General features: G+C 52.4%; 1 protein-coding gene across 6 annotated transcripts in view; it reads right to left on the minus strand.

The window, feature by feature from the left end:
• The window catches only part of Acsf3 (acyl-CoA synthetase family member 3), a 58,128-nt gene that overhangs the window by 5,399 nt on the left and 27,663 nt on the right, over positions 1–25,066 (minus strand). For 2 of the 6 annotated variants that reach the window (XM_057753796.1, XM_057753795.1), the window contains exons 8-10: positions 16,696–16,830; positions 16,262–16,373; positions 15,840–16,078 (exon numbers count right to left, since the gene is read on the minus strand). In XM_057753796.1, the coding sequence (XP_057609779.1) occupies positions 15,931–16,078; positions 16,262–16,373; positions 16,696–16,830 (395 nt within the window). In that variant the 3' untranslated portion in view covers positions 15,840–15,930. Of the gene's footprint in view, positions 1–6,341; positions 12,302–15,839; positions 16,079–16,261; positions 16,374–16,695; positions 16,831–25,066 lie in introns of those variants that run through there. The other 4 variants (XR_009055737.1, XR_009055736.1, XM_057753797.1 and 1 more) reach the window with 4 other exon arrangements.

A 25,066-nucleotide genomic window follows, 5' to 3' on the forward strand; every position in this document is an offset into this window, starting at 1 on the left:
ACCCGGCACACAGATAGCAGCTCCTTTTTACATGAGGGACCCGAAAAGCAGGCTGTGCCATTAGAGTGTTGGCTACCGGGGCGGTGGAGGCACAGGTGTTTCCCACCCGTACCAACAGGCTGAATTAATAGCTCCCACAGGTGCCTTCCAATTGGCACAAGGACAATCCCTAAACATTTACAGGGACTCTACATACGCTTTTCATATCCTCTTGTCTCACGCTGCTATCTGGAAAGAGCACGAGCTACTTACAACAAAAGGAAGATTCATAACTAACTCACGTCAAATTATGGCCATGCTAAAAGCCTCCCATCTCCCCAAGGCGATGGGGATTATTCGCTGCCGGTTTCATCAGACCGGAGCTGATGGGGCAGCTAGAGCGCAGCCTTCCAAGGCCCAGACTCACCTCGCTCACCTCAGGGAGTCTATACACTACCACCCACATCCCCAGTCACCCGACACCTGGCAGATTCTGTTCTATCTACACCAGCTCTTTAATCCTGATAGCCAGGCTCTGTCTCATTTTGTCATCCCCGAGGACTGGCACTTCTTAGGAACTATTACTGCCTCTTGTAAAACCTGTCAAATGTCCTAACTCCAGACACCACACCCTCCCCCCTTTCCTACCCACTGGGCCAGGGGCTTCCTCCTGGGGACGGACTGGCAGCTTGACTTTACCCACGTGCCCACAGTCAGATGTGTTAAGTATTTCCTGGTCCTAGTGTGCACGTTCTCAGGATGGATAGGCGCATTCCCCACCACTAGCGAAAGGGCTCGGACAGTCTCTGCCCTCCTTCTCTGGGAGGTTAGTCCCCGATTTGGAGTCCCCACCTCTCTTCAGTCAGACAGTGGTCCTGAACTCACCTCTCTGACCTCCCAAACCCTATCTAGAGCTCTCTCAGCATCCCTTGGCGTTTTTATATCCCATATCACCCTCTGTCCTCAGAAAAGATGGAACGAACTAACCACTCCTTGAAAAACATTCTTGTTAAAGTGTCAGAACTTCACCTTGACTGGGTAAAGCTGTTGTCTCTGGCTTGTTTCAGGCTATGGGCTCTCCCCAAGCAATCCCGTTCAATTGCGCCATTTGAACCCACATATGGGAGGCCAGTTCCAATCCCTGGTCTCCCATCTCAACCCTCACCTCTCCCTAATCCCCTTACTCTATCATCTCTGTTCTCTCCTATGGATCTTTACCGACCACTTCCTACCCCAACCAGGCGTTAACCCCTGTCCATCCCTAATCAGCACTGGAGATCAGGTCCTTCTCTCTCCTCAGGACCAACTCTCCTTACCCCTTTCCCCTAGATGGCAGGGCCTCTTCAAGGTAAGTCCTATAATTCCACAGCTGCTAAGCCTGAGGCTTTCCCTCATTGGATTCTCTTATCCCACCTCAAACCCTTCACCCCTCCACCTCAAGCTAGTCCTTCTTCATACACAGCGACCCCAACAGGGCCCTGCTCTCTTAAGTTTCAGAGGACACTGGGATCCACTGCCTCGTCTCCAATCCCAGAAGAACGAGGCTTCACCCCACCACTGTACCCAACTTTACCGGATTGGGAGCCCCATATGCTTTCCTTCCCGACCCCTCTCCACGTTCTCCTGTTGCTACCAACCACACCCTGCTAATCAATTTTCTCCCTATGCATCTCCAACGTCCAGAAATCTCTGATCAAACAACTAATCAGCCATTGTTACAGGACTAACAACTGCAAGCCACCAAACACGTCCAGGTGGTGAGGACCAACAGCACCCCAGAGGCATCCACGTGCCCCCATTCAAAAACGGGACTCACAGAGCAGATTTTAACACAACTCCTTAGGATTCCTTTATTCTAAAGATACTAACTCTGCAGTGAGTGCCCTCAGCAATCAACCACCTGTGTCTACTGAGTGCTACGGTGACGCCATGATGATGGGGGAAGGAACAGGTGCTTCAAGGCTCGTTTATGTGAAGACGGGGAAGCTTAATTAGCGATAAGGAGAGAACATGTTCCTTTCTCCCTGTGTTACTGTCCATGACCTGTACACTGACCAATAGAATTCTGAAAAATTGTTAATCTAGCTCCGGCAGACTATACCCATTATACTATAACACTGTATTATCATAGCCACACGCTCAGAATTTTAAATTCCCTTTAGTTGTTTTTTTTTTTTAAATGTCTAAAACTTATCTTTCCACAAACTCAAAGAATTCTTGTGAGCTCCAGGAGTCGACTTGAGTCCACCTCAAACACCATTTTGCCAGGTCCAAATGGCACTGAACAGTTACACAGAGTCTGGACAGCGGTGAGGCAACCAGCTACTCCAGGACGTGCCAGCACCCCAGCTTTCTCAGGTCCCCCAAGATTCCAATGCCCCCGTCAGCAGGAAGCAGTATTGAGAACTTGGCATCCTCATCCCGCCTCACCTGCTCCCTCTAACTCCTCCCCTTTTATAATGAACAAACAGGAGGAATTTGTTAGCATTCAGAAATTATGCTGGCCTGCTCCCGTCACCTGGTGGGATGAACTTGTCAGGACTCAGGCAAATACTTAGCCAGCCCCAGGGTCTTACGGCCACATAGGCGTTGTCAGTATCCAGCAAATAGGTATCAGCCCCCGGGCCTACTGATGTTCGTTACTATGTAATCTATGCACACGTGCTGCGCTGCTTCTCATCAGTTGCATAAGTCTCTGCACACCTGCGCTAAAGCCCCTTTAAAAGCAGCTCCGCCCATTCCCGCTCTCTTCCCCCACTTCCCTTTGCACACCCTATCAAGAAACTTCCATGTAAGTTTGTTACACATTCTGCCTTATTCTCAGCGCTGCTAAACTACAACACCAAGTTCCTGTGCCATGGCCCTGTCCCTTCCCTGATCTCTACCTCGTTCCTTGTGAACTCACATCAGACTGAAGCTTTGTGGCAGCCTGTCTGTTGAGTTTCATTATCTAGTGGACTTGTGTCCTGGGTGAGTGGGTAGATGAGCTGCAGAATTGGGGGGTGTCCCGAGAAGGGGAAATCTCACACATAGTGGGGTCTGTGAGGGGTATTTTGGGGGAGGTTCCAAGGAGTGATTTTATATAGGAGCCCATCATAGGGGTGTTCCACATAGGGTCTTCCCAGAAGCACATCCCTTAGAGTTTCAGCCGGGCATCCACGATCTTCCACAATCCTCCAGGCCTCCAGGGCAGGTGGGCCTTTTGTTGGAATGGTCCTGCTGACATTTGCAGCTTGGTGGCAGGGACTAATGGGGTGTCTGTGTTCCCATAGTATGTCGACTAAAGTGACAGAGGGTGGCCGGGACTCTGCAGGTCAAGATTCTCTCTCCTCACCAGTCTTAACAATGCAATCTGAATGTGCAAAACAAAGGTCTTCATGAAAATGGCGTGTGTGTATGTGTGATGTGTGTGTTTGTGTGTGGTGTGTGTGTGCCTGTGTGTGTGTGTGGTGTGTGTGTGCCTGTGTGTGTGGTGTGTGTGTCTTTGTGTGTGGTGTGTGTGGTGTGTGTGTCTTTGTGTGTGGTGTGTGTGGTGTGTGTGTGTGCCTGTGTGTGTGGTGTGTGTGAGGGAAAGTTGGCCTCCCAGACTTTGGTCACAAAAGGCCTGAGCTTCAGCTGCCAGCTCCGCTAAAGTACACTCAGGAGGGGCGACAGGGACAGTCACAGGACGGTACAGCCATGTGGGGAGAGCAGACACTGGGGCATGGTCTCTACCTGTGTCTGGGTCACTGCTGTAGCAAGGACAAGGGGTGCCTCAAATGCACCACTGGAAAAAGACCAATTGACTTAGATACTGAAAGGGCCAAAGGCAGGGACAGTCATGGGGGACAGGAGCTGGCACCTCGCTCCTCATGCTGCCATGCTGTGAGGGGGAGAAAGGTGTAGATGTGGGCATGGGTCACGTTCCACTTGCTGCCCTGGAGAACTGGTTGTCTGCAGACATGTGACCCTGGAGCCAGCAAGTGGCCAAACACTGCTGCTGTGGACGTGCAAACAACACCTTTACTTCTCGGGCGGTGGCGCACGGCTTTAATCCCAGCGCTCGGGAGGCAGAGGCAGGCGGATCTCTGTGAGTTCAAGACCACCCTGATCTACAAGAGCTAGTTCCAGGACAGGCTCCAAAGCCATGGAGAAACCCTGTCTCGAAAAACCAAAAGAAAAAAAAAAAGGGAGGGGACACTTGGGAAGTGGAGGCAAGAGGACTAAGTTCCTGTCCAGACTGGGCCACATAGTGAGACCCTGCCTCAAAAATAAATAAATAAATAAAATAAAATAAAAAACCGCAAATAAAAAATAAAAAACAAAATACAAAGCTGACACTTTAAGAAGCGCACTGAGATGGCAGAGGGGCAGAGGCGCAGCCCACAGAAAGTCAAGCCTGGTTGCCCTCATCAGGGCTATGAGGATCCATTCGGTGAATAACCACAAACTCTGATAAGAGAAAACATGGCCGGCATCATACTGAATATGTATTTAGAAAATTTAAAGGCTCTTGCTAAAAGAACATAAGCTTAATTTGTCGAGGTTAAAATGCAGAGGTTAATACGACAGAAGAAGGATCAAGGAAGCCATAATGTGACTGCCAGGGTAGGAAGACAAGTGGTCTAAATTCATTGGTAATCACAGTAAATGGGCTAATCTTACCAAAACGGGGTTTATCAGATCGGATTAAAACCACAAATACTGTTACCCACTGAACATCACCTTGAGGGGGTGGGGGAGAGAACTACAAAGATGGACTACCTAAGTGCCAGCCCGGATGGCGGCCCAGCAGTTTGGTGGGTGGAGGAGGAATTAGTAACAGCCACTTAGACACGCAGCTGTTGACAGGAGGGCTCAGCGCTGTCGAATGGCTGAGAAAAAGTCTTGCAGACTCTCTGGTGGCCACTCAGTGGGGTCAGAAAAGGGGACATTGGCACTGGCGGTCCTGCAAGTCCACGGCCAACCAGACAAAACATGTCCTCTTAGGGCAGAGGAGCTTATCTCAAAGGCCTGGAACCCAGAGGTACGTTTGTAACGCTAAGAGGTGAGGTGTGTTCTCAAATAACTCACAGGTGTGTCTGGGGACCGTGTGTGTGACACTCGGTGACAGTGGGGCAGTGCCCTAGGTGGGGAATACACTTGAGAACTGAGACTGGCCCAAGTTCAGTGTGGGCTCCCATGGGGAGTGCCCAGCATCCAGGAGGATTGACAACCAGGATACTTCCTGCAAGACTAAGGAAGATACACAGGACACAGACAGACCCAGAGGCCTGAGCCACCTCATGCCCACAAATCTGAAACCTGCAGGAGAGCTACACATGCTCAAGTGGAATTCTAAGTGAGTCATTAGCCTTTAGGAAATGGATCTGGGGCAAGACACCCCACCCTTCCTCCTTCCTAGCTCAGATGGAGGTCAGGGAGTTCCAGAGGCCAATTTAATACCCTGCAAAACCTCAGATTAAAAGCGGTCCTGCATCCTGCATCCAAACCCCACGGCAAGGAGTATGTGTCAGATTCTGAACTTTCAGCTGTCTCAGAGGCACAGTCGCCACCTGGTATGTGACACCCAGCAGGGTCTGGGTGGCTTCCAGAGCCAGTGTACTGTAGCTCACAGCATGACTTGCAAAGATTCTCACCAAGTGGGGTCCAGGACCAGATGGAGCCTCAGGCATTCAGCTCAGCTTTCTTTGGAAATGAGTTTGCAGGAAACAAAAACACTAAACAACGTTGCTTTTCAGGGCCTTCAGGGCTTTAGAATGGGGAAATAGGATCTTGCAGAACCACGGTCGGATCCAACAGGGTTGCTCTACCCTCACAGGCCCTCAAACCTACAACCCCGGAAGGTGGTTCCAGGAGAAAGGTCTGCAACAGGAAGTCCCCAAGACAGACTGGACCTCTAGGTCCAATCACCTTCATGGTGACAACCTGGAGAGAATTTAGTGCTTGTCAGTGAGCATGGCAGTCCTCAGAGCAGCCATGGAATAGCAGGCTAATGCCAGGGTCCTATGTGGGCCCAGGAAGGAACGTGAGCAGCAGGAAGGAGCCTCAGCTTTTATTTCAGCAAAGCAGTAAGAAAAGGAAATAAAGCGATAAGGGAGGGACAGAATCCTGAACAGTTCAGAGATCAATCAGGAAGGACCCGGGCTTAGAGGCCCGAGGATCAGCACATGTCATTCCAGAGCATTCCAGTGACCTATTTAAAAAGGAAAGACAAAACCATCTCACTCTGGGTCCCCCCAAGGACACCCCCCCCAAGACAGGAACTACCCAGAGGGCAATGCGAAAGGCGGGCTCCAGGATCTTGCAGGATCAGATTTGGTCAAATTAATTTAGAAAATCTGCAGTTCCAATCAAAATCTTGGAGAAGTTTTTTTGTTGTTGTTTAGAGAAGCTTTATTAGAAATAAGTTCAGGGTCACAAAGAAAAGAGGCCACTACTCCAACAAAATTGTCTGGACAAAGCAAACTTCGCTCTTGATCAAGAGGACGTTAGTAAGAGTGAACTCAAAGGCAGGAACTGACCACGTCTTTCCTACATGGCTGAGGTCACAGGCTTATTCAATTGGCTAGTCTTAAAAGAATCATTTTATTATTTTATGTGTGAGGGTGTTTTGCCTGCATGTAGGCATGTGTACCACACACATCTGGTGACCACAGAGGTCAGAAGAGGGCACCCAATACCCTGGAACTGGAGTTATGAATGGCTGTGACCATCATGTGGGTGCTGGGAACTGAAGCTGGGTCTTCTGCAAGAACAAGTGCCTCACTGTGGAGTCGTTTCTCCAGCCCCAAATTATAGTTAAATTACCCTCAAAGGAGTGGGTTTCTGATGTGGGATTCCCCTCCATATGCTGTGAATACCATTGGTTAATAAAGAATCTGCTTTGGGCCTATTGCAGTGCAGAATAGGGCAAGGTGGGGATTCCAAGCAGAGAGAGGAGAGAGTAGGTGGAGCTGAGGAGAAGCCGTGTAGCTGCCTGCAGAAGACAGAGGCTGGGTGCCACATGGAACTTTACCGGAAGGCACGACCATATGGTGATACACAGATTAATAGAAATGGGTTAAGTTAAGATATAAGAGCTAGCCAATAAGAAGTGTGAGCTAATAGGCCAAGCAGTGTTGTAATAATATAGTTTCTGTGTAATTATTTCAGGTCTGGGTGGCCAGGAATGAATGAGCAGCCTCTGCCAACAGGTTTCCATAAGGAATTTTTTAAAATTTAATGTATTCAGGGTTATATAAGGCCATTTTCACTGGCATATTTATTTAAACAATAAATCAGTTTCTAAATGGAACAAACTCAACCATATCCATACTATAAAAATCCACAAGTATAAACAGGAATAAGCAGAATAAATATCTAGGTTACAATGATAATTTAAAGGGTATATATATTTCCTTTAAATATATATTTCATATATATATGTGTGTGTGTGTGTGTGTGTATACACATATGTATTTTGAGACAGGGTCTCTTTATGTAGTCCTACCTGTCCTGGAACACATTCTGTAGAACAGGCTGGCCTCAAACACACAGAGATCCTTCTGCCTCTGCCTTCCAAGTGCTGGATTTGAAAGCATGCATCACTATACCCAGCCTTTCATTATATATATATACTATATATTTATTGTGTAGGTGTGCATGTCCACAGGGCACGTGCGACAAGAGGGTGACTGTACAGAGACATTTCTCTCTTTCCAGCACTTTGGGGTTGAACTCAGGTCCTCTCTGGCTTGGTGGAAGGGCCTTTACCCGCTAAGCCATCTCCATGGTCTCTCCAGTGTACTCTTCTTGTATTAAGTAGGTATTTTAAAAAAAAAAAGTATATTTTTTTTCTTTTCTTTTTCTTTCGGGGGGGTGGGCAGGGGCAGGGTTTCTTTGTGTAGTCCTGGATGCCCTAGGGAGAATTATAAAATGGGAGGAAACAGCTCTCAGACATAGTCTCATTCCAAAATTCCTGGAGGCAGGGTCGCCATTTCAAACTGAGGTCGAGGTAAGAGCCAGTGGCTGGCTGCTTTGCTTTTTCGGACCTTCAGGTTGGACCCCAATTTCTCTGAGTTTTTATTAATCATGTATCAATCATGTATAAATGAACGCCTTCCCTGGTGCACGGAGCTCGTCCCAGAACAGTCGAGCGCTGGTGGGATCAAGTTCTGTGAGCACTCAAAGCACGGGCCATTGTTTCTCAGGCAGAGGCACAGCTGACTCCAAGACTGTTCCACCCACAGACCCACCTGGGCCTCCATGTCACCAGTGGTCTGGGTTTCACGTTTATTTGATGTTTTTAATGAGCATTTGTCCTGCACATATGCCTGCGCACAACGTATGTGCATGCCTGGTGCCCAAAGGAACCAGAAGAGGGCACTGTATCCCCTAGATTGGAATTGCAGACAGTTGTGAGCTGTCATATTGGTGCTGGGAATTAAACCTGGGTCCTCTGGAAAACAGCCACTGCTCTCAACCCGGAGTCATCTTTCCAGCCTCATGGGTTTCACTTCTTGAAGACGACCATAGCATGAACCCCTTACTCAATAAACTGGTGTGTGTGTGTGTGTAAGCATGCAGGGCCAGCCACTCTTTCCTGTCCTTCTACAGTGTTTAAAATGCCCTTTAAAGAGTGACTTTTGTCTTCTTTGGTTGGACTTGCCCTTCTGGGACAGAAGTGGGTAACTACATGCAGGGTCATTGCAGAACTGGTGACACCGTGGACCCCATGACCTGTCAGAATTGCAGAGTCCCACACCCCTTCCTCCAGACACCTGTTCTCGTTGACTGACACTGGCTGCTGGAGCTTCTGAAGCAGCTGACATTCAGGGAGACGTTTCTGAAATCAGGACTGCTTTGCCCATGGTCACCCATGTGCACGTGTTTTATGTATGTTCAATGTACATGTGTGTCTGTTGGCATGTGTGCACAAACCAGCCAGCCTGGTAGAGCTCTGTCCATTTCTAACAAGTAGCTCTTTCCTATCAGAGCAGGTGCTGTGAGAACACGGTTGAGGCATGGACATGGGGCTGCTGGCTGTTGCTGCTTTTTACTGGTGGTGGGGTGGGGAAGTCCTGACAGATGGGGATGAGTGCACCGATGGCTTAATAGTTTATCATTCTTACACAGTCATCAGCCTGTCACTAGGGGCTACACCCTCCAAGTCAGTGACTTCCTTGTGCTTCGGAGAGGATCCAGCGAATGGGGGGAAGGGCCACCAAAGCCAGGACATGCAGATGTGCCTGACCCAGCTGAGCCTGTTCTGACACCCACAGTCCTCTGGAAGACTCCTGTGGTCACGTGACAGGGTGCATGCTCACTTTTACAGGGACAAGTGCCCACAGGCACCACGCACGCACACGCCAGACCCACTCTCACCCTCTGCTCACACACAGACGTAGGCAGGGAAGGGGGGGGCTCCAGGGAGGCGGCCAGGATACACGAAGGCAGAAGACCGAGGGCTGTGCACCCGAGCAGTGCAGTCGGCACCTTAGTTTTCTCTCTGGCTGTGACAGTCACTCCAGCTTTCAGATGTTTCGTTTGCAGCAGAGGTTGGGGTGCTCCTCCCAGTGTGTAGAAAGACCCACAGACGGGCGTCCAGCGTGTCTGCCTGCGCGGCACTCACTGCCCACCTGAGAAGAGCTCAGGTCACAAACGGTGCGTCTTGTACCCTGCCAGTACGAGGCGGGTCCCGGGCTGACCTGTGGCTATCCTTCACTGTAGCTGACAGTGCTTTCCTGGGCTTTATTAACAACCGTGTCAGCAGCTGGCGCGGATGCTGCCACTGTCTTCGGGTGATAGACCACAGAGGGCCTCCACGGCTTTTTATTTCTAGTGACCCCGTCTTCCCTCCACTCTGGCTTGCTTAAGAGTTATGAAGGTGAAGTGGGATAATTTGATATCGATCTATTTGCTGAGCTAAATTGACCACATGGTGGACGTCAGCAAGGGCAGTCAGCTCTACTAGGGCAAGTGGAGGTGGCTCAGAATTCCTGCTCATGGCCACAGCGGGGAAACGACAGGGGCCAGCATCAAGGGCCTGGGTCCTAGATACTGGGGAACTGAGTCTTCTTGGGTGCGGGAAGGTTCTGCCAGGGCCACGAGCCACCAGAACTGTACCCGTAGGGTTGTGACGAGCATGACAGCGGGTGCTTCCCTCTCTGGCCAGAGATGGAATGTCTAGAAAACAGCCAATCTGAAGGCACCGTACAGAGAATGGCAAGAGACCGGTGTGTGTGTGTGTGTGTGTGTGTGTGTGTATGAGATACATGCACAAAGGCACAGACCTGTGGCTCTGCTGTTTCCTCTTCATTCTGAGATCTAAGCTGGTGCAGCCTCCGGCTTTAGGTCTGAATGATGGTTCCACGGCATCTTTCCCTATGCTGGACCACATTCAGGGCTCCAGACATCGGCACTGCCAGTGAGGGTGTGGGGAAGGGATCACAGGGCCCAGTGCCCTTGGACTTCCTGATGTCTGTTCAGGCTCCGCACAGCAGGGGGTGCCTGGCTGCCCTCCTGCTTCCAGGCACACAAGGCTTCCCTGTCAAGGTCTTGATGGTATTGGCCAGGAGTCAACAGAATCGGTGTGCACAGAGGTGTGCCTCCTCCTGTGACCTTGTGAGAGGGCTTTCTGGAAACTCGGGGACTGAGGTCTGTGCTGGCCTGTAACACTCCTGCTCTGGAAAGTAGGTTCCAGGTGAAGTTGACTTCTGCACGGTGATAGCAAAGGCAGTCAGGGAAGCCTGGGAGGCAAAGTTAGGGCAGCTGGGAGGATGACAACCTAAGCTCCAGCAGCTACCTGTGGCCATGGCCTAAGCATCGCGACATGAGGAACCCTTTCACAGCGGCTCTCTTCACTTCCTTTCTGGTGCCTAGGCCTAACACAGAGGTCAACCTTGCTTAGGCCATAGTCAGCCTCACCTCCCACCATTCCTGAGGCTTTTGCCTTGGCCTTTGACTCCAAAGTCTTGGGCCCAGTAGGAGCTGTGGTGTTTCCTGAGCAAGATGGCCCAATATAGAGTGAGCTGCAGACGAGGCAGCCCAGGGTGGCTCCGGCGGGCTGCACTGGGATTCTCTGGGAATCCTGCCACCAACCCCAGGAGCACAGTCACCAACATGAACTGGCCTCTGGGAGGCCCAGACTTCCAACAGGTTCTTATGCATCCTGGTTTCTGGGGACAGAGCATCTTCCATTCAGTGAAGTGTACTCCAGTCTAACGAGGAGCGCTACTGGGCTTGAGTGTTGCCGGTGACTATGTCAGAGGCTCCACTACCACTGCCTGCTACTGGCCCTCATTTGCTGTCTGCAGATTGCGGAGAACTATGTATGGGCACATGGCTATCACTGACACAGCCGTCAGAAGTGGCCCCAGAAGGAGAGAGAAAGGAGGATAGGGGAGGGGAGAGGAGAGAAAGAGAGGGGAGGGAAGGAGAGAGAGCGAGAGAACATTGTTTCTCCACGTGCATGTAGCCAAGCAGGCAGGAGACCTACAGTGCCTGGGGGCCTGGGGGATGGAGGTCAGGGAAACTTTCAGATGTGGACACAGCAGAGTAGGAAGGTCTGAGAAGCAGGCAACAAAGGGGACAGAGCATAGAGAAGAACCAGAAAGACCCTAAATTGGGGTGAGGCAGTGTCAAGGCAGGGAAGCTTCAGGGCCATCTGGGGACAGCCTTGGGGGGCTGTTCGACCACACAGACCACAGTTCCAGGGTGAGAGTCCCAGCAGCAGAATCCAGGTCTGGGGGCTGCAGGCTCCGCCCAGTGCCGCTGTCTGGCATCCTATGGCGGCTGGAAGCTGTGACTGCTGGAGGTGGTGCGTGCAGACATGTAACTTGTTCACCACAGCCAGGAAGCACAGGATACTGTCTTCTGTCTTTATTTCATCTCTTTTCTCAGCGTCACCTCTGCCTCTCTGGGACCTGCCCTTAGGAGTCAGCAGTCTTGGGCACTGCGAAGACGGCCACACACTGGACAGTCATGCCCTTACTGTGCTTGCGAGGCTGACATACATCAGTGATCTCAGGGACAACTGAGGACACACCCAGTGATCAGGGCCACGTGAGCTTGGACAATCAGCCTGGGTGATTTCACCCCAGTGTTTTTGATTCTGGTCAACTTGATTGCAGGGGAGGGGGGTTGTTTCCGTCTAAGGGTCTCTGGGCCCACTGCAAGGCCCACAGCACATGATCGTCAGGGGATGTCTGCTGTCCTCTGGCCTCGGCCCCCTGGCTCCTCTGGTCACGAGGGGTAGAACTGCCTGAGTAGTTCCTTCTTATTCACCTTGCCCATCTGGTTCCGTGGGATCTCTTCCACCAGCAGGAGCTCGGAGGGCACAGCATAGGGTGCCAGGACACCTCTGTAGAGACAAGTACAGCCCGAGATGATTGCCCAATCCTGGGGAAATTGTGGGCACTGGATACACCCAGCAGCATTGTGGGCTCCCCCAGACTCTGTTGGGTGGTAACAGTATGGCCACGTTGCCCTTTGGCAGGAAAACCGTTCTCTGCCTTCTGGCTCCAAGGCCTGCGAAGTCAGGTCGAAGGCAGCAGACTGACTGACTGTGGACACAGTGAGAGAGCCAGGGAAGGAGGCGGCAGCGGGGTCCCTGCTCTGCTCATTCAGCCTGGAGGGAACTGACCACAGGCTTGCCTGACGCTGTTCCCTCCCAAGGTGACTCTGGCACAACAGAGTGGCCCCTGTAGGTGACAAGGTTAAGTGCAAAGAAGTAGCCTTCTGGCCACCACCAGAATTTAATCAGATGGGGAACAATCCTTTTGGCAGAAGAAAGCTGCAGTTCTGACCAGAGTCTCAGATGGCACGGAGATAGGGACGTACTCCAAGCACAGGTGACCCGGCAGGTGTCCTCCTGTTCCGGTACAGGGACAACCCACGCAGAGATCATGTGTAAGGCCTGGAGTAGGACCCTAGCCTGCCCCAAGTTCCAGACCAGAGGCAGCTGGTCTAGACTTTACCCAGGGCCGGGACACACTCAGGATTTCTAACTTCAGACGCAATCTTCACACTTTGGACACGCGTGGGCTTCTAGGTCGCTGTGCTCCTACCTGAAACCCCACTAGCACCTCTGCTACAAACCTGCAGATGCCGATGATGCCTGTGTGACAGCTTTCCTGTCATCTGCAGTAGCCGCTCAGACACGCCAGCAGAGTGAGGAGCCCTCAGACACACCAGCAGAGCTAGGCGCCCTGTGGCACTTGGGCCTTGCTTCTCCGCCCACCGTAGGACTGTGTACCCCAATTCTAGTTGGGCTGGCTTTACTCTCTATGATTTTTACCACAGAGGCTCCTTGTAGAGACCCCACAAGGCCTCCCAGGGCCATCTCCCTCTGTGCAGCTCTGGTCTTGTTCTGCTTCCTGGTGCCCCCACCTTTCTTCTTTAGTCTCGTTAAGTTTGCCTAGCCTGTGTATTTCTGTGTAGAAACTGGGCAGCTTTTTACAGGAGGTTCACTGTGCAGTGTGATAATAGAGACTGTACAAACCTCCACAGTGCACTGATGTGGTCAGCGGGCACCCAGTACCAGACAGGGAGGCACGGCACAACCATTGTCTGTCTGGACTTCTGGCCCCATCACAAGTAACAGACATGTTAGCATCAGATGAACTGTATGTCTGGTGGGATTGGAAAGAGGCGGCAGGGGCTGCTTGCTCCTGAGCACAGGAGAGATGCCCAGTCTCAGAGCCCCATCCCCCCCGGCTCAGGAACGTCTCTTCTCTGGTCCTGCTAAGAATTCCGGCAAGTGGCACTGGGATCTAGACATGTGCTGTGTCTAAGGGAACAACTGCACGGCTTTTACTCTGTAAACAGGGCACGCCACTCGGATGGATTTCTGAATGTTTAACCTCACATTTCTGGTATAAATGCCACACGATCATGATGCGTTGGCTCTTTTGTGAATGGGACCTAATTTCTAGCACTTGGTTAAGCATTATGTGTCTGTCTGACAGGAAACTGGTCTGAGTTTCTTGTCTGGTTTTGGTACAGGGTCGTGGGTCCCATGAAGTCAGCTGGGAGTGTCCCTCCCCTGGAAAGGACTGTGTGCACTTCTTGGAGTGTCCCTCAAGGTGCTCGGTATCTTCTGCTGCCACAGCCTTCTGGGCCCGGCATTTGCCATATGGTGAAGCTTTTGGCTGGGAATTGAGCTACAGAGACACAGAGCTCCTCAGTCTCTGGCTTCTGGGTCAGCTCTGGTACCCACAACACAGGCCCTAACAGTTACAAGGACACACTCAAGGCTGTGTGGGACCTCCTGAGAACACAGGGCTGCTGTGAGGTCGCACCTCTGTGGATAACAGTGACACCTGGGTTCTCTCTGCTTCCTCCTGAATCTTTCTCTCATCTCTTAGCTCACTCCAGCTTTGAACTTTCTCTGTAGCCAAGACTGGGTTGAACTCTCCTCCTGATACTTCTGTGTCTGCCACCTGAGTGTTTAAATCACAGGTGTGTGCCACTGTGCCCAGCTTTCCCTTTCAATCGATGTGGAGAAAATGTGGTGCTTTCTTTGTTAGTTTCCTCTCCAGACGCTGTCTCTTTCTGGAGCCTCAGGGTGAGCACTCCCGTCTCTCCTCCTACCTGCCTCTCTTTAGTGGCAACTGGACAGCCCAGCACTGTGGCCTGAGACAGCATGGCCAACAAGGCTCCGAGTCACCAGCAGCAAGCAGCACCCCTCCACCAGGCACGGATATGATATCACGTGAGGCTGGGCCTCGAAGCCTCTGTCAGTGGCAGGCCAGCCTTCCCTTGCAGGAGCCACTTGGAAGCATGGACACTGTTCTTTGGGGAGTGGGGGGTTACAAGTGGGGATCTCTCTTCAGGATGCCCCACGAAACAACTTGTGGTGTGGCTACCCACTATGGGGACAAAATCTGAGGGGCAAGCAACTTTCTTGGGACAGTCTGCATCCTGGCCCTGCTCACATGTCTGCCAATCTTCTTTGCATTGTCCTGTTCTATATCAACTCCCAGGATGCTCCAAACCTCAGCTCCCCATTTTAGAGTCTTCTCATGCTCACCATGTGCCTGAACACCCAAGCAAGGAGCCTGACTTTCGCCTTAGAGAGAGGTCTTGAGGGGAAGCACTCAGAGCACAGGAGCCACAGACTTGTGCCATGGACACAGGCCATGACTTACGGAAGCCAAGCCAATGTAGGACCCAACAACTACTATGGCTCCCAGTAGAGGATGCCTGGGTATTTTTCTTCTCAAGAAAGTAATTGTTTAATCAAAGCAGCGACCGGCCAAGCAGACTGTTGCCTCTGCTAAGCTACAGAGCTCCAACTGTGATTTTGCAAATCCAGGGGAATCGGTAATTGCCCAGCTGTGCAGGCCCCTGATGAAACAAGGACTCCTGCTGTTTGTGAAGTCTTGTTGGACAGCCAAAAATAGTCTTACGCTGAGAAGAAGGCAGGGGGGTGGGGCAGGAGACACAGCAGAGAGGAGAGAAATTCTCAGATTTAAGAGAAGGAACCCAGAGGTATCCTCATGGGCCATAGTGGAAGCCTAAAGAGGCCTGCTCTGCCGTGAAGGCCCCAGTGAGTCCCCCTCTGTCCTGTGGATCCCGGGACGACATGGGAAACCACCAGGGGCTGAGATGAGGAAAACTGGAGTATAACACAAAGGATGGGAGGTGGGAAAAGCCAGTATGCTGGCAGCGGCACAAGCCTTTAATCCCGGCTCTCCTGCGAGGCAGAGACAAGTGGAGCTCCGAGTTCGAGGCCAGCCTGGTCTACAGAGCAAGTTCTAGGACAGCCAGGGCTGTTACACAGAAACGCTGTTTCAAAATAAAAAACAAGACAAGCAAGTCCAGGTGACAGGATAGACAAAGCCCCCACCCTGGATCTGAGGAGGGAGCACACCAGGCTTTGAAGGCCCCACAGAAAGGATGAGGCACTGAGCCACCCTCAGGGCAGGATCACAAAAGGCTGCTGGGCCCAGGCCATTCTGCGACAGGCTGTGAAAGTTTGGCTGCTGCTCAGTTCAGCACCGGATTAGCCAGGCACTTTCCTGGGGTCCTCAGCCTCACTACGCGTTGGGGTTGACAAGCTGAGAAACACATCTGTCTCAGACGACTACTGACTCCCAACCCTGTCTGCATGCGGAAGCCCTTCCTGGTCCCAGGTCTGCAGGAAAGACACAGAGCTATTCAAGGGCCACTCTGCTGACCTTTTCAGCTTCTTCCTCCCCGTTTCCAAAATCCAGAATGGTTCACCCCTGCTTTCCAGTTCCTAGACAGGCCCCTCCCATCCTCCCGGTTCCAAGATTCTTAGATACCCTAGAATCCAAGGCAGTCCCTTTAGCCCTACCTGGCCCACTCCTTGAGATCCTTGTGGGACAGCGAGTGTCCTTCTTGAAGGGCCACCACAGCTGTGACCCGCTGGCCCCACGTCATATCCGGAACTCCAATCACAGCCACATCTGAAGACAGTACAACAGGTTGAGGACACCTGGGAAGGCCCTGATGACCACTCAGCAGCACTCAGGAGTGTGGGGGGATGGCAGGCTGTTAACTGCAGTGCCCAAGTGCCTGGAGCAAGACCCTCATGGGAGTGGGGCAGCATCTCTAGGGGCTCAGTCTGCAGAGCGCTCTGCTGCAGCAGGCAGCAGTCTGGGACTGCATTGGGAATCCGTGTGCTGAAGGCCAAGGAAGGAGCGCGATTACGTTTCACAGGGTCCCCACTAGCAGCTGGAAGAGAGGAGAAAAGGGGGCACTGGGTCTTCGGGGCCACCATTCACTCACCGGTGATGCTGGGGTGGGCCAGCAGGTGCCGCTCAATCTCCAGGGCGCTGACTTTGTAGCCTCCAGTCTTGATGATGTCCACTGAAGTGCGCCCTCGGATCCAGTACCTATCGTCCTTGAACACGGCGGTGTCCCCTGGGAAAGAGGGTTCTGTTAGTTCCAGACAGTCTGGGAGTACCTGGCCCAGGAGACCTTGGTGCTCCTGACCATCACCCACAAGAGTCCCAGGGGACCACGCACATAGGTGAGTCCCACTATTTCCAGTGTCCAGCCTCACTTCCTGTGGGGACTGGTTCTAATGGCATGTGTCCCTCTCCATCCTCTATCCCTATGACACTGGCACCTCGCCTCACAGGGAGGAGCCAGCAGTGAGGAGCGGATCCCACCAGAATCCATGGGGTCTGTAAATACCCCGAACTCATAAGCCAGTGTGCAGCGTTTCCAAAGGAAGCAGCAAGCAGTTTGCTGCCTCTGGCTCTGGATGATCTACACCAGGGAGGTGGAAGCCTTGACCCTGACACAATCCATGCACAGCTTCACACAGACGCGTGCAGGGCACCCTCCTGCAGTCCCCACTCCTGTCCACTCCTGTCTCACCTTAGCATGGGTGGGTCCTGGGTGGAAGGATGGCCATTTTCCTCCTCCAACATGGAGGATGAAGACCCTCCTGCTCTTCTGCCCTTGATCCCCACCACTCCCAAACAGCTATAGTGATTTTCCTCCCTAAGCAAAATAACTGCCCCGCCTACTCTTTTCACAGGGGAGCCTGGGGCCCAGGGCGCTTGTTACACCCCACGGGAACACTGGCAAAGCCAGGAGCAGGCACCAGAGCACAGGGCTGTATTCCCAGCTGAGGTTCCCTCCTGCACAATGGCGTGGGGGAGGTGTGTGTGTCTGCACATTAGTGCGTGTGCATGTCCATGCACGCACATTCGCATGATTATGACTGTGTGCAGGCATGCAGATGTCAGTGGCAGCTCTGACAGCAATGGTGTCTGTTCACACGCTCCCTGCACTCCCTGTGGGTTATTAGCTGGAATAAATCATAAATATTTCATTATACATCACGCAGTCCGTCATGAGAAGGCACCATCCATCACCTCCTCACTCCCTGGGACTTGCAGTGCAGGGCGCACTCCAGTCTATTAAACAAGATGGATGGGCGGCCTGGACAATTCCAGGGCTTATTTATGGTGGAGAGGGAAGGCTGGCCTCTGGAGCAAGGACTGGCACTGGGCAGTTCTCTCTCCGGTGTGGCAGCTCTCTATGTAGCAGGTGGTAGAAGAGCTGGGGGGACAGCCACAGCCTAGATTAGGCTAGCCCCTTGGGCAGGTACTAAAGGGAGAGGACCCAGGTGTAGGCTATGGGGTATACATGGCTGTCCTGAGTCCTAAGGGACCCTCTGTGATTCCATTCCTGCTGTCACTCTGGATCCAGCTGTGCCCCTCAGGCTGGAAAGCTCAGTCTTCCACTGGCTCCCCTCCCCTGTAGGCGTCAGGTTGCTCAATCTCCACAGCGTTAAGGGTCTCTCTGAGGAAGCTTCTGAGGCTGCTCCCCACAGGCTCCACCCAGTCAAAGATGCAGCCCAGCAGAGCCACCGCCCCGCCTTGAACATGGCCTCTTTGTGGTCCTACAAGAGGTGCCATGTGCCGGGCTGTGGTGGTGCACGCCCTTAATCCCAGCACCAGGGAGGTAGAGGCAGGCAGATCTCTGTGAGTTTGAGGCCAGCCTGGTCTACGAGAGCTAGTTTCATGACAAGCTCCAAAGCTACAGAGAAACCCTGTCTTGAAAACCCAAAGTGTCCTGCTGCCCACTTGCAAAGCTGTGAGCAGTCCCGAAGTCTGACTCTCCTAGTGCCCCGTGTTGCTGCAGGTTGATCTGGTGAGAAACCTTGGGATAAAGAATTCTGTATATGTCAGGAGTGGTGGCTCCTTTAATCCTGCACCTCAGGAGGCAGAGACAGGCAAATCTCTGTGAGTTCAAGGCCACCTGGTCTAGAGGGTAAGTTCCAGGACAGGGGGAGCTGCAAAGAGAAACCCTGCCTTGAAAAAAAAATTCTGCACACACGAGTTCCTGCTTTGAGGCCTGTGCTCCCATGCTGCAGAGAAAAGACTCTTGAGAAAAGAGATCTGGGCACCACTGGGCAGTCTGTTCTCTAGGTGGACCTAGTACCAGTGCTTGACTGGTTCTTGCTTGCGATATACAGGATCACATATTTAGGGAAGTCAGGGCAATGGCTCCTCAGGAAGGAGATGGTGTGGACCAGAGAGGGGAGACCGTCTGACTAGCGTTCTGTGCAAACGGCTGGAGTGAGGAGGAACTACGAGACCAGCAGCAACGGGAAGCTCCCTGCCTGTGGGAGGCGGTACAGAGCACGTGGCTGCTTCACAGCAAACACCTGTCATGGGAATGCTGGGTGCCTCCGAGGACACCAGATCTGCAAAGCCACCTCCTAAGCATGGTAACCGTAGCTGCCATGGGCATAAAGGACTGGCAAAGTCCATGGCTTGGGGACAATGCAGGACGACACGTGCTGGGGTCCCCTCTGGCTGAAAGGTACCCCATTGTCAGCAGCATTACTAGGAAGATAGAGTTAAGAGTCGAGCCTCTGGTTATGACTTCAAACTTCCTGACTTGGCTATCCTTTCTAAACTTACGTTACCTCATGCTCTGTGTACAGAACCACTCTGAAGTGTAACGTTGGAGGCCACGCCTGGGGTTTCCCTCTGCCCGACACCACGCTGCTTATAGCTCGTCATTCCCTACAGCCCAGAGGGTCTCCACTCCAGTGTGCTCTCACAGCTCTGACAGTGCCGACTAAGGAGTCTGAGTCACTGGGGGACGCTTGGCCTTGATCAGCCTTGGCCATGGGGACAGCCCCAATCTCTAGCCGCTGCCTACACCCAGGTGACAGATGAGAAAGACCAGGCTTCTGAGGAACTCTGGTCAGGAACCAACACACAGGACGCTACCAGCCCATGCCTCCACTTCTGCTTGGATGACTGGATTCCTTTCTCTGAACAGTCATGTTCATTGCAGAGTCTGATGCAGGGCAAGGAGCCACGGTCTCCCACCAGCCAGAGCGGGGCCCATGCCTTACAGTGTGGTACAGTGGCAGCCTTGGTTTTGCTCTTGCCATTGCCAGAGTCTCGGGGACACCAATCTCTTCAGGGCACGTGCTGCCCTTGGACCAGCAGAGCCTGTAGGCTGTACACGGAGGTCCTGTAGGCGGTAGGAAATGACGAGCTATAAACAGCATGGCATCGGGCAGAGGGAAAGCCCAGGTGTGGCCTCCACCGTTACTCACAGAGTGGCTTCTGTGGGCGGATCACAAGCTTAGAAAGGACAGCCGAGCCAAGGCTTGAAGGTAAGTCGTAACCAGAGGTTGGATTCTTAACTCCATCCTCCCAGTAATGCTGAGACAGGCACCTTCCAGCCACAGAGGGGACACTAGGTATCCATGTCCTCACAAAAACTAAGTTTTGGAGCTCTTGGAGTGCACGGGAGTGTATGGGAGGCGATGCGGATGGTGCTCCCTGTGGAGACAATGCAGCACCTGGTGATTCCCACTGCACACAGGCTGAGCTGCTTTCGCTCCAGGGCACCGTGCTGGGTCTTTACCCCACAGATGGCTGAGCATCAGTGACTCCATACAAGAACTTCTCTAGAAGCACCCTGGGGTCTCACTGTGTGGGTCCTAGGAAGGTACCTACTACCTTGGCAGGGGAAAGAGCACGGTGCTGCTCACAATACCCACGAGGCAGTTTTGGGTGGCCATGCCCTTTTCAGGCCACCAGATTTCTGGGAGGGAAGGGATGCGACCATCAGAAGAAGGCTGGACTTAGGGTTAGCATAGCAGAGGGAGGCTAAGCAGACTGGCATGGGGGCTAAGGTCCAACATCCACGATTGCAGCCCACCTGTGTCAGGCTTCCTCAGTGCCCAGCTGTCTATACCAGGACATCAGGAGATGGTGAGCCTGGCTCACCCTGGTCGTTCTGGTTCTATAGCAGAGTCCTTACCCTGTCCTTCCTACCCTTTGGCACAAGGCTTCCTGTTGTCTCAGAAGAAAGCTCAGGTACCTCAGGGTCCTGAGGTCCTGTCAGGAAACTGCCAGCTGGGATCTCCAGCATAGCCATCCTCAAGCCGCTATGTTCCTTCCCCCAGGCACGAGTGTGCCTCTGCCCTCCATCCTCCCTCCCCTTGCCCTCTCTCTGCCTAGTCCATTCATAGGAAATCCCTTGGATGTCACAGGCTCAGACAGCCTCCTGCTATTTGACTATCTTGAGCTAATCCTTTAGAAATTCACCTAATGTCTGACTTTGGACTTCTTAGTGAGGGGCCATTTTGGCCCCTCCAGCTTATCCTGGCCTGTTCAGCACAACCCCATTACCAAGGGCCAAATCAAATAATATTAACTGGAGACACAGAGGCCAGGGCAAGCAGGCAAGGAAGAGGCTCCAAGCACCCGAGACGCCAGGCTGCTGGGCTGGGAGCAAAGACAGTCTTCATTTTGAAATGCACATCAAACAAGTTAAGTAACTTTTACTTTCTATAACAACATGTTTGTCAGAGTGCATGATCTGGATTTAGCCTCCTGCCAACGGCCTCCTCAGTCTGACCTGACGTGTGCGTCAAGGGATTTTGTTCCGACAGAAACAGCATGCAATCAATAAAATCTTATTACATGGATTTATGCACTGCTTTCAAACCCAGTGCCAGTTCATGTCTCTGCCTTAAACTGTAATTGAAAATAAATCTGGGATACTTGGATTTTGGTTTTGGGATGCAAGGATGGAGTAGGAGGCAGGGCCTTCCCTGTGGGGCCTGGCCAGGGGAGCAGTCCTGCGGTCGGCTCGCTCTCCTGGCCAGGGGAGCAGTCCTGCGGTCGGCTCGCTCTCCTGGCCAGGGGAGCAGTCCTGCGGTCGGCTCGCTCTCCTGGCCAGGGGAGCAGTCCTGCGATTGGCTCGCTCTCCTGGCCAGGGACTCTACAAACAACAGCATGGCATGTACTCTGCTGAGGACTGAGGGCTGCTAGTCTGGCATGATGCCAGGCAGCCACAGGCAGCTGCAAAGTGGCATCCTACACTTGAGCTCCTGGTTCGCAAAGCTTTGGGGACCCAGGACTACCTGTCCTGTCGCTGCTCTGTCACGTCTGCTACAGTTCTGTCTCCCAGCAGCTGCAATCCCACCTGGGCCTCTCTTGTCTGACAGAAGAGGTGGCTGGGGCAGGGAAGGGGAGGCATCATGACCTTGGCAGAGGGGAGCCAGCTGTCACTGGCACCAAAGCAGAAAGCCTCTGAGACCTGAGCCTGAGGGCAGAACCTAGGGAGCTATTAAAACGAGCAAGAAATAAAAGCAAAACGGACAGAATAACTTCCCAGGATCCTAAACCTCGGCAAAAGCGGTCCGGAACAGTGGCAGACCAGACACAGCGAGGGAACCCTCAGACAATAAACAATAGTTTATTTGTTTGATTTTTAAAGGTATAAATCCTAAAATAGGGAGAAAGCAGAAGAAATATTTAAGAAGTTGAATGCCAGGAAGCGGACAGGCAGAAGACCAAGAACTGGAGAGGCTGGCAGGAGCTCCACGTGGCAAATAAAGAACAGAAGTGTGTACTTATCATTGGCCTCTGGATGCCCTGGGCAAAAGAGCAGGGCCTCAAGAACAAACTGTAGGTACTTGAACCCTAGGGATCCTGACCTTTCCAGCACAATCAGGCAGCATCCACCAGCCCGAGCTCACCAGGGCCAAGACTGTCTGTGGGCACCATCTTTGGGAGCAGGGTCCAGCAGGGGATGGCAGAGTATGAGTTACCAAGTGGCAATACCAGTTCATCTCCTGGAAATGGGTCAGCATCCCAGAATCCACCAGCGAGGCTTGGGGGAGGGACGGAAAGGTTTCCACACTAACACTGTCCTGGAGTCTGAGTCTCTGGGGCTGTGGTTGGGCTGCCCAGGCGGGGACAGTCTCAGCCATGGATAGGCACATAACTCAGATTTTAAAAAGCTTGCAAACTCCTGCCTAGATTCACAGCTCATAAAGTAGGAACAAACCAGGGACAGATTCCGTCAGTACTCATACCATTCTGGTACCAGGTTGATAAGGCCACCTTCGTGTGGCCCCTGGCCTGTTTGGCACATACGCAGCACCTGAAGCCAGGGACTTGCCATTGGGAGCAAAGCACCAGGTGCCAGGTGACCTCCTTTCTCTTGTTTCCTCCAGTCAGGGACTACTGGTATTTTCTAATCCTTCCAGGTGACAGTCACACGGTGAAACAAGAGCAGGAAGCTCAACAGTCAGAAATGAAGCCCTGCATGCTCCATTGATTGCAATGGCTGAGCAGTTTCAGAGTCTATGGGAAGACTACTAGGGCTTGATCAATCAACAATTGATCTAAAAACTTGAAGCTCTCCAATACATCGATAGGAGCCACTCAGCAGAGCTAAGGAGACTTCACAGCAGCACTTGGTACTAACCTTAACCACACACACAGAGAACCTCACAGAGAACTGGACACACACTGCGAGCAGAGAAGGAAATGGGGCCTTCTACCCAGATGGCAGTGCAGATAGGGGTGGTCACTTCCTTGCCTGGCTATCCTGGCTAACATCGGGTATGTGGCAGGTAATGGATAGTGTCATCATCAGGGGGTGGCCTCTTCCAGGCTAAACTCTGGCTTCTGCATGTCCCAAGTCCCCATGGAAACCCATGTTGGGGCAGCACAGCCTGTCTAGTTAGCTCACGCCCTCCCTGATGCTCTCCCGATGGGCACACCATGGACAGTTACTATGGTGCATGAAGGCAAGGTTGGCTCAGAGCCCAGGTCTCAACTGATTCCATTCCTGCAGATAAACAGCCAGCCCTGCCCACCATGCAGGAGACTCACAGACCCTGACTCACAGCACTACCACTCCTGTGGCTGCCCAGGTAAAGGTCAACAGGTTACAACTGAAGAGGAAACCATCTAAAGCCATGCGTTCAAGACACTCTGCAGCCCGGAGCTCCAAAAGCACATGATGGTCTGGCGTAAATCAACATGGAAGGGCAAGAGCCCCAAGGCCAGCCACACACAACAGACACAGCCGGGCCCCGACATCTGTACACAGAAGGTCTTTTTGGAAGAGCAAATGCGTTTCTCTCTCTTTCTCCCCATGGCCTACAAGTTCTGGGCGACTTTCCTCAGATCAGGGGCTATTCTCTAAGGCCCTCCACAGCTGGGGCCCTCCTTTGCTGGATTGCTAGTAACTATACATGTTACCTGTGCATACTAATGGCATTGATTCATAGCCCATAAGATTCTAACCACTCTGATGTAGGAATCTGACCTTGTTCTTTAGCCTTCGTGGCCCTCAACCAACCCCAGAAGAGCTGCTGTTTCCTCCTGTCCCCACCACAAACAATGTAACTCCAGACTCCAGGCTCACCTGTTACTGCCTCCCTGGACCCCCAGCTCCAGAATCACAGGGCAGTAGGTAGGCCATGCATTCCAGAGAGTTTTGTTGGAAGTCACGGAGTTAGGAGGACTAGTTTTGGCAGCGAGGGAGGTCTTTGTCCTTCCTGAATAGCCACCAACCTTGTGAGTTCCTCTGCGCATTCTCTGGGGGAAAGAATGACTGCAGAAAGTGGGGTGGGGAAGACGGGAGCATTGGGGGTCAGGTGTGTGACCCCTCCTCTCATCTGGACCCAGAGGATGACCTGGGAGAGGCTGTGGACGAGGCCCTTCCCAAGAGCCCAGGACGGTTTTCTACAGCTTATGCCACAATCCGAGTGGCAGGAGGGACAGCTAGGAAAGGGTTAAGTTTAATTTATCCTGATTTCTACTTAATATCATGCTCTCCCCGTAGGAGCGGCAGCTGCGAGCTGATTGCACGCTCTCATTATGCAGTCTGTATCACTAATGGCCTGTGACAAAGGCTTGCCAGCTCCCGGCCTTACCCCCGAGAGCCAATTAAACACACACACTCCCTTCCTGTTTGCAGCACGTTACAATGAAATTAAACTGAATTTCAAAATCGTTTTCTCCTGAAGACATCTCTTTACAATAATTAATGCATGCTATTCCTTTTCAGCAGAAAGGCCCACCCGGAGTGCTCACTGCCCACGTGGCTCCTGCTGCACCCCAGGGCTCCACAAGTCCCGACATCAGGAAAACCTATAGGGCTTGCACCCTGAGTCTTTAAAGGGAAGAACACAGCTTTTTATCCAAACCTAAACATAGGAAGGTGATCACAAAGGAAGTCAGGATTCCCGTAGGGACTGTTCAGAAGGCTGCAGGAGGGGCCTGTAAAAGCAGGGTTCACTCAAAAGCAGGGTTTCCTAGGCACTGCAGTGGAGGGACAATCGCGGGAGGTTTGTTTCCTCCAGATA

The sequence above is a fragment of the Chionomys nivalis genome, chromosome 21 (assembly GCF_950005125.1).
Source record: "Chionomys nivalis chromosome 21, mChiNiv1.1, whole genome shotgun sequence".
Lineage (NCBI taxonomy): Eukaryota > Metazoa > Chordata > Mammalia > Rodentia > Cricetidae > Chionomys > Chionomys nivalis.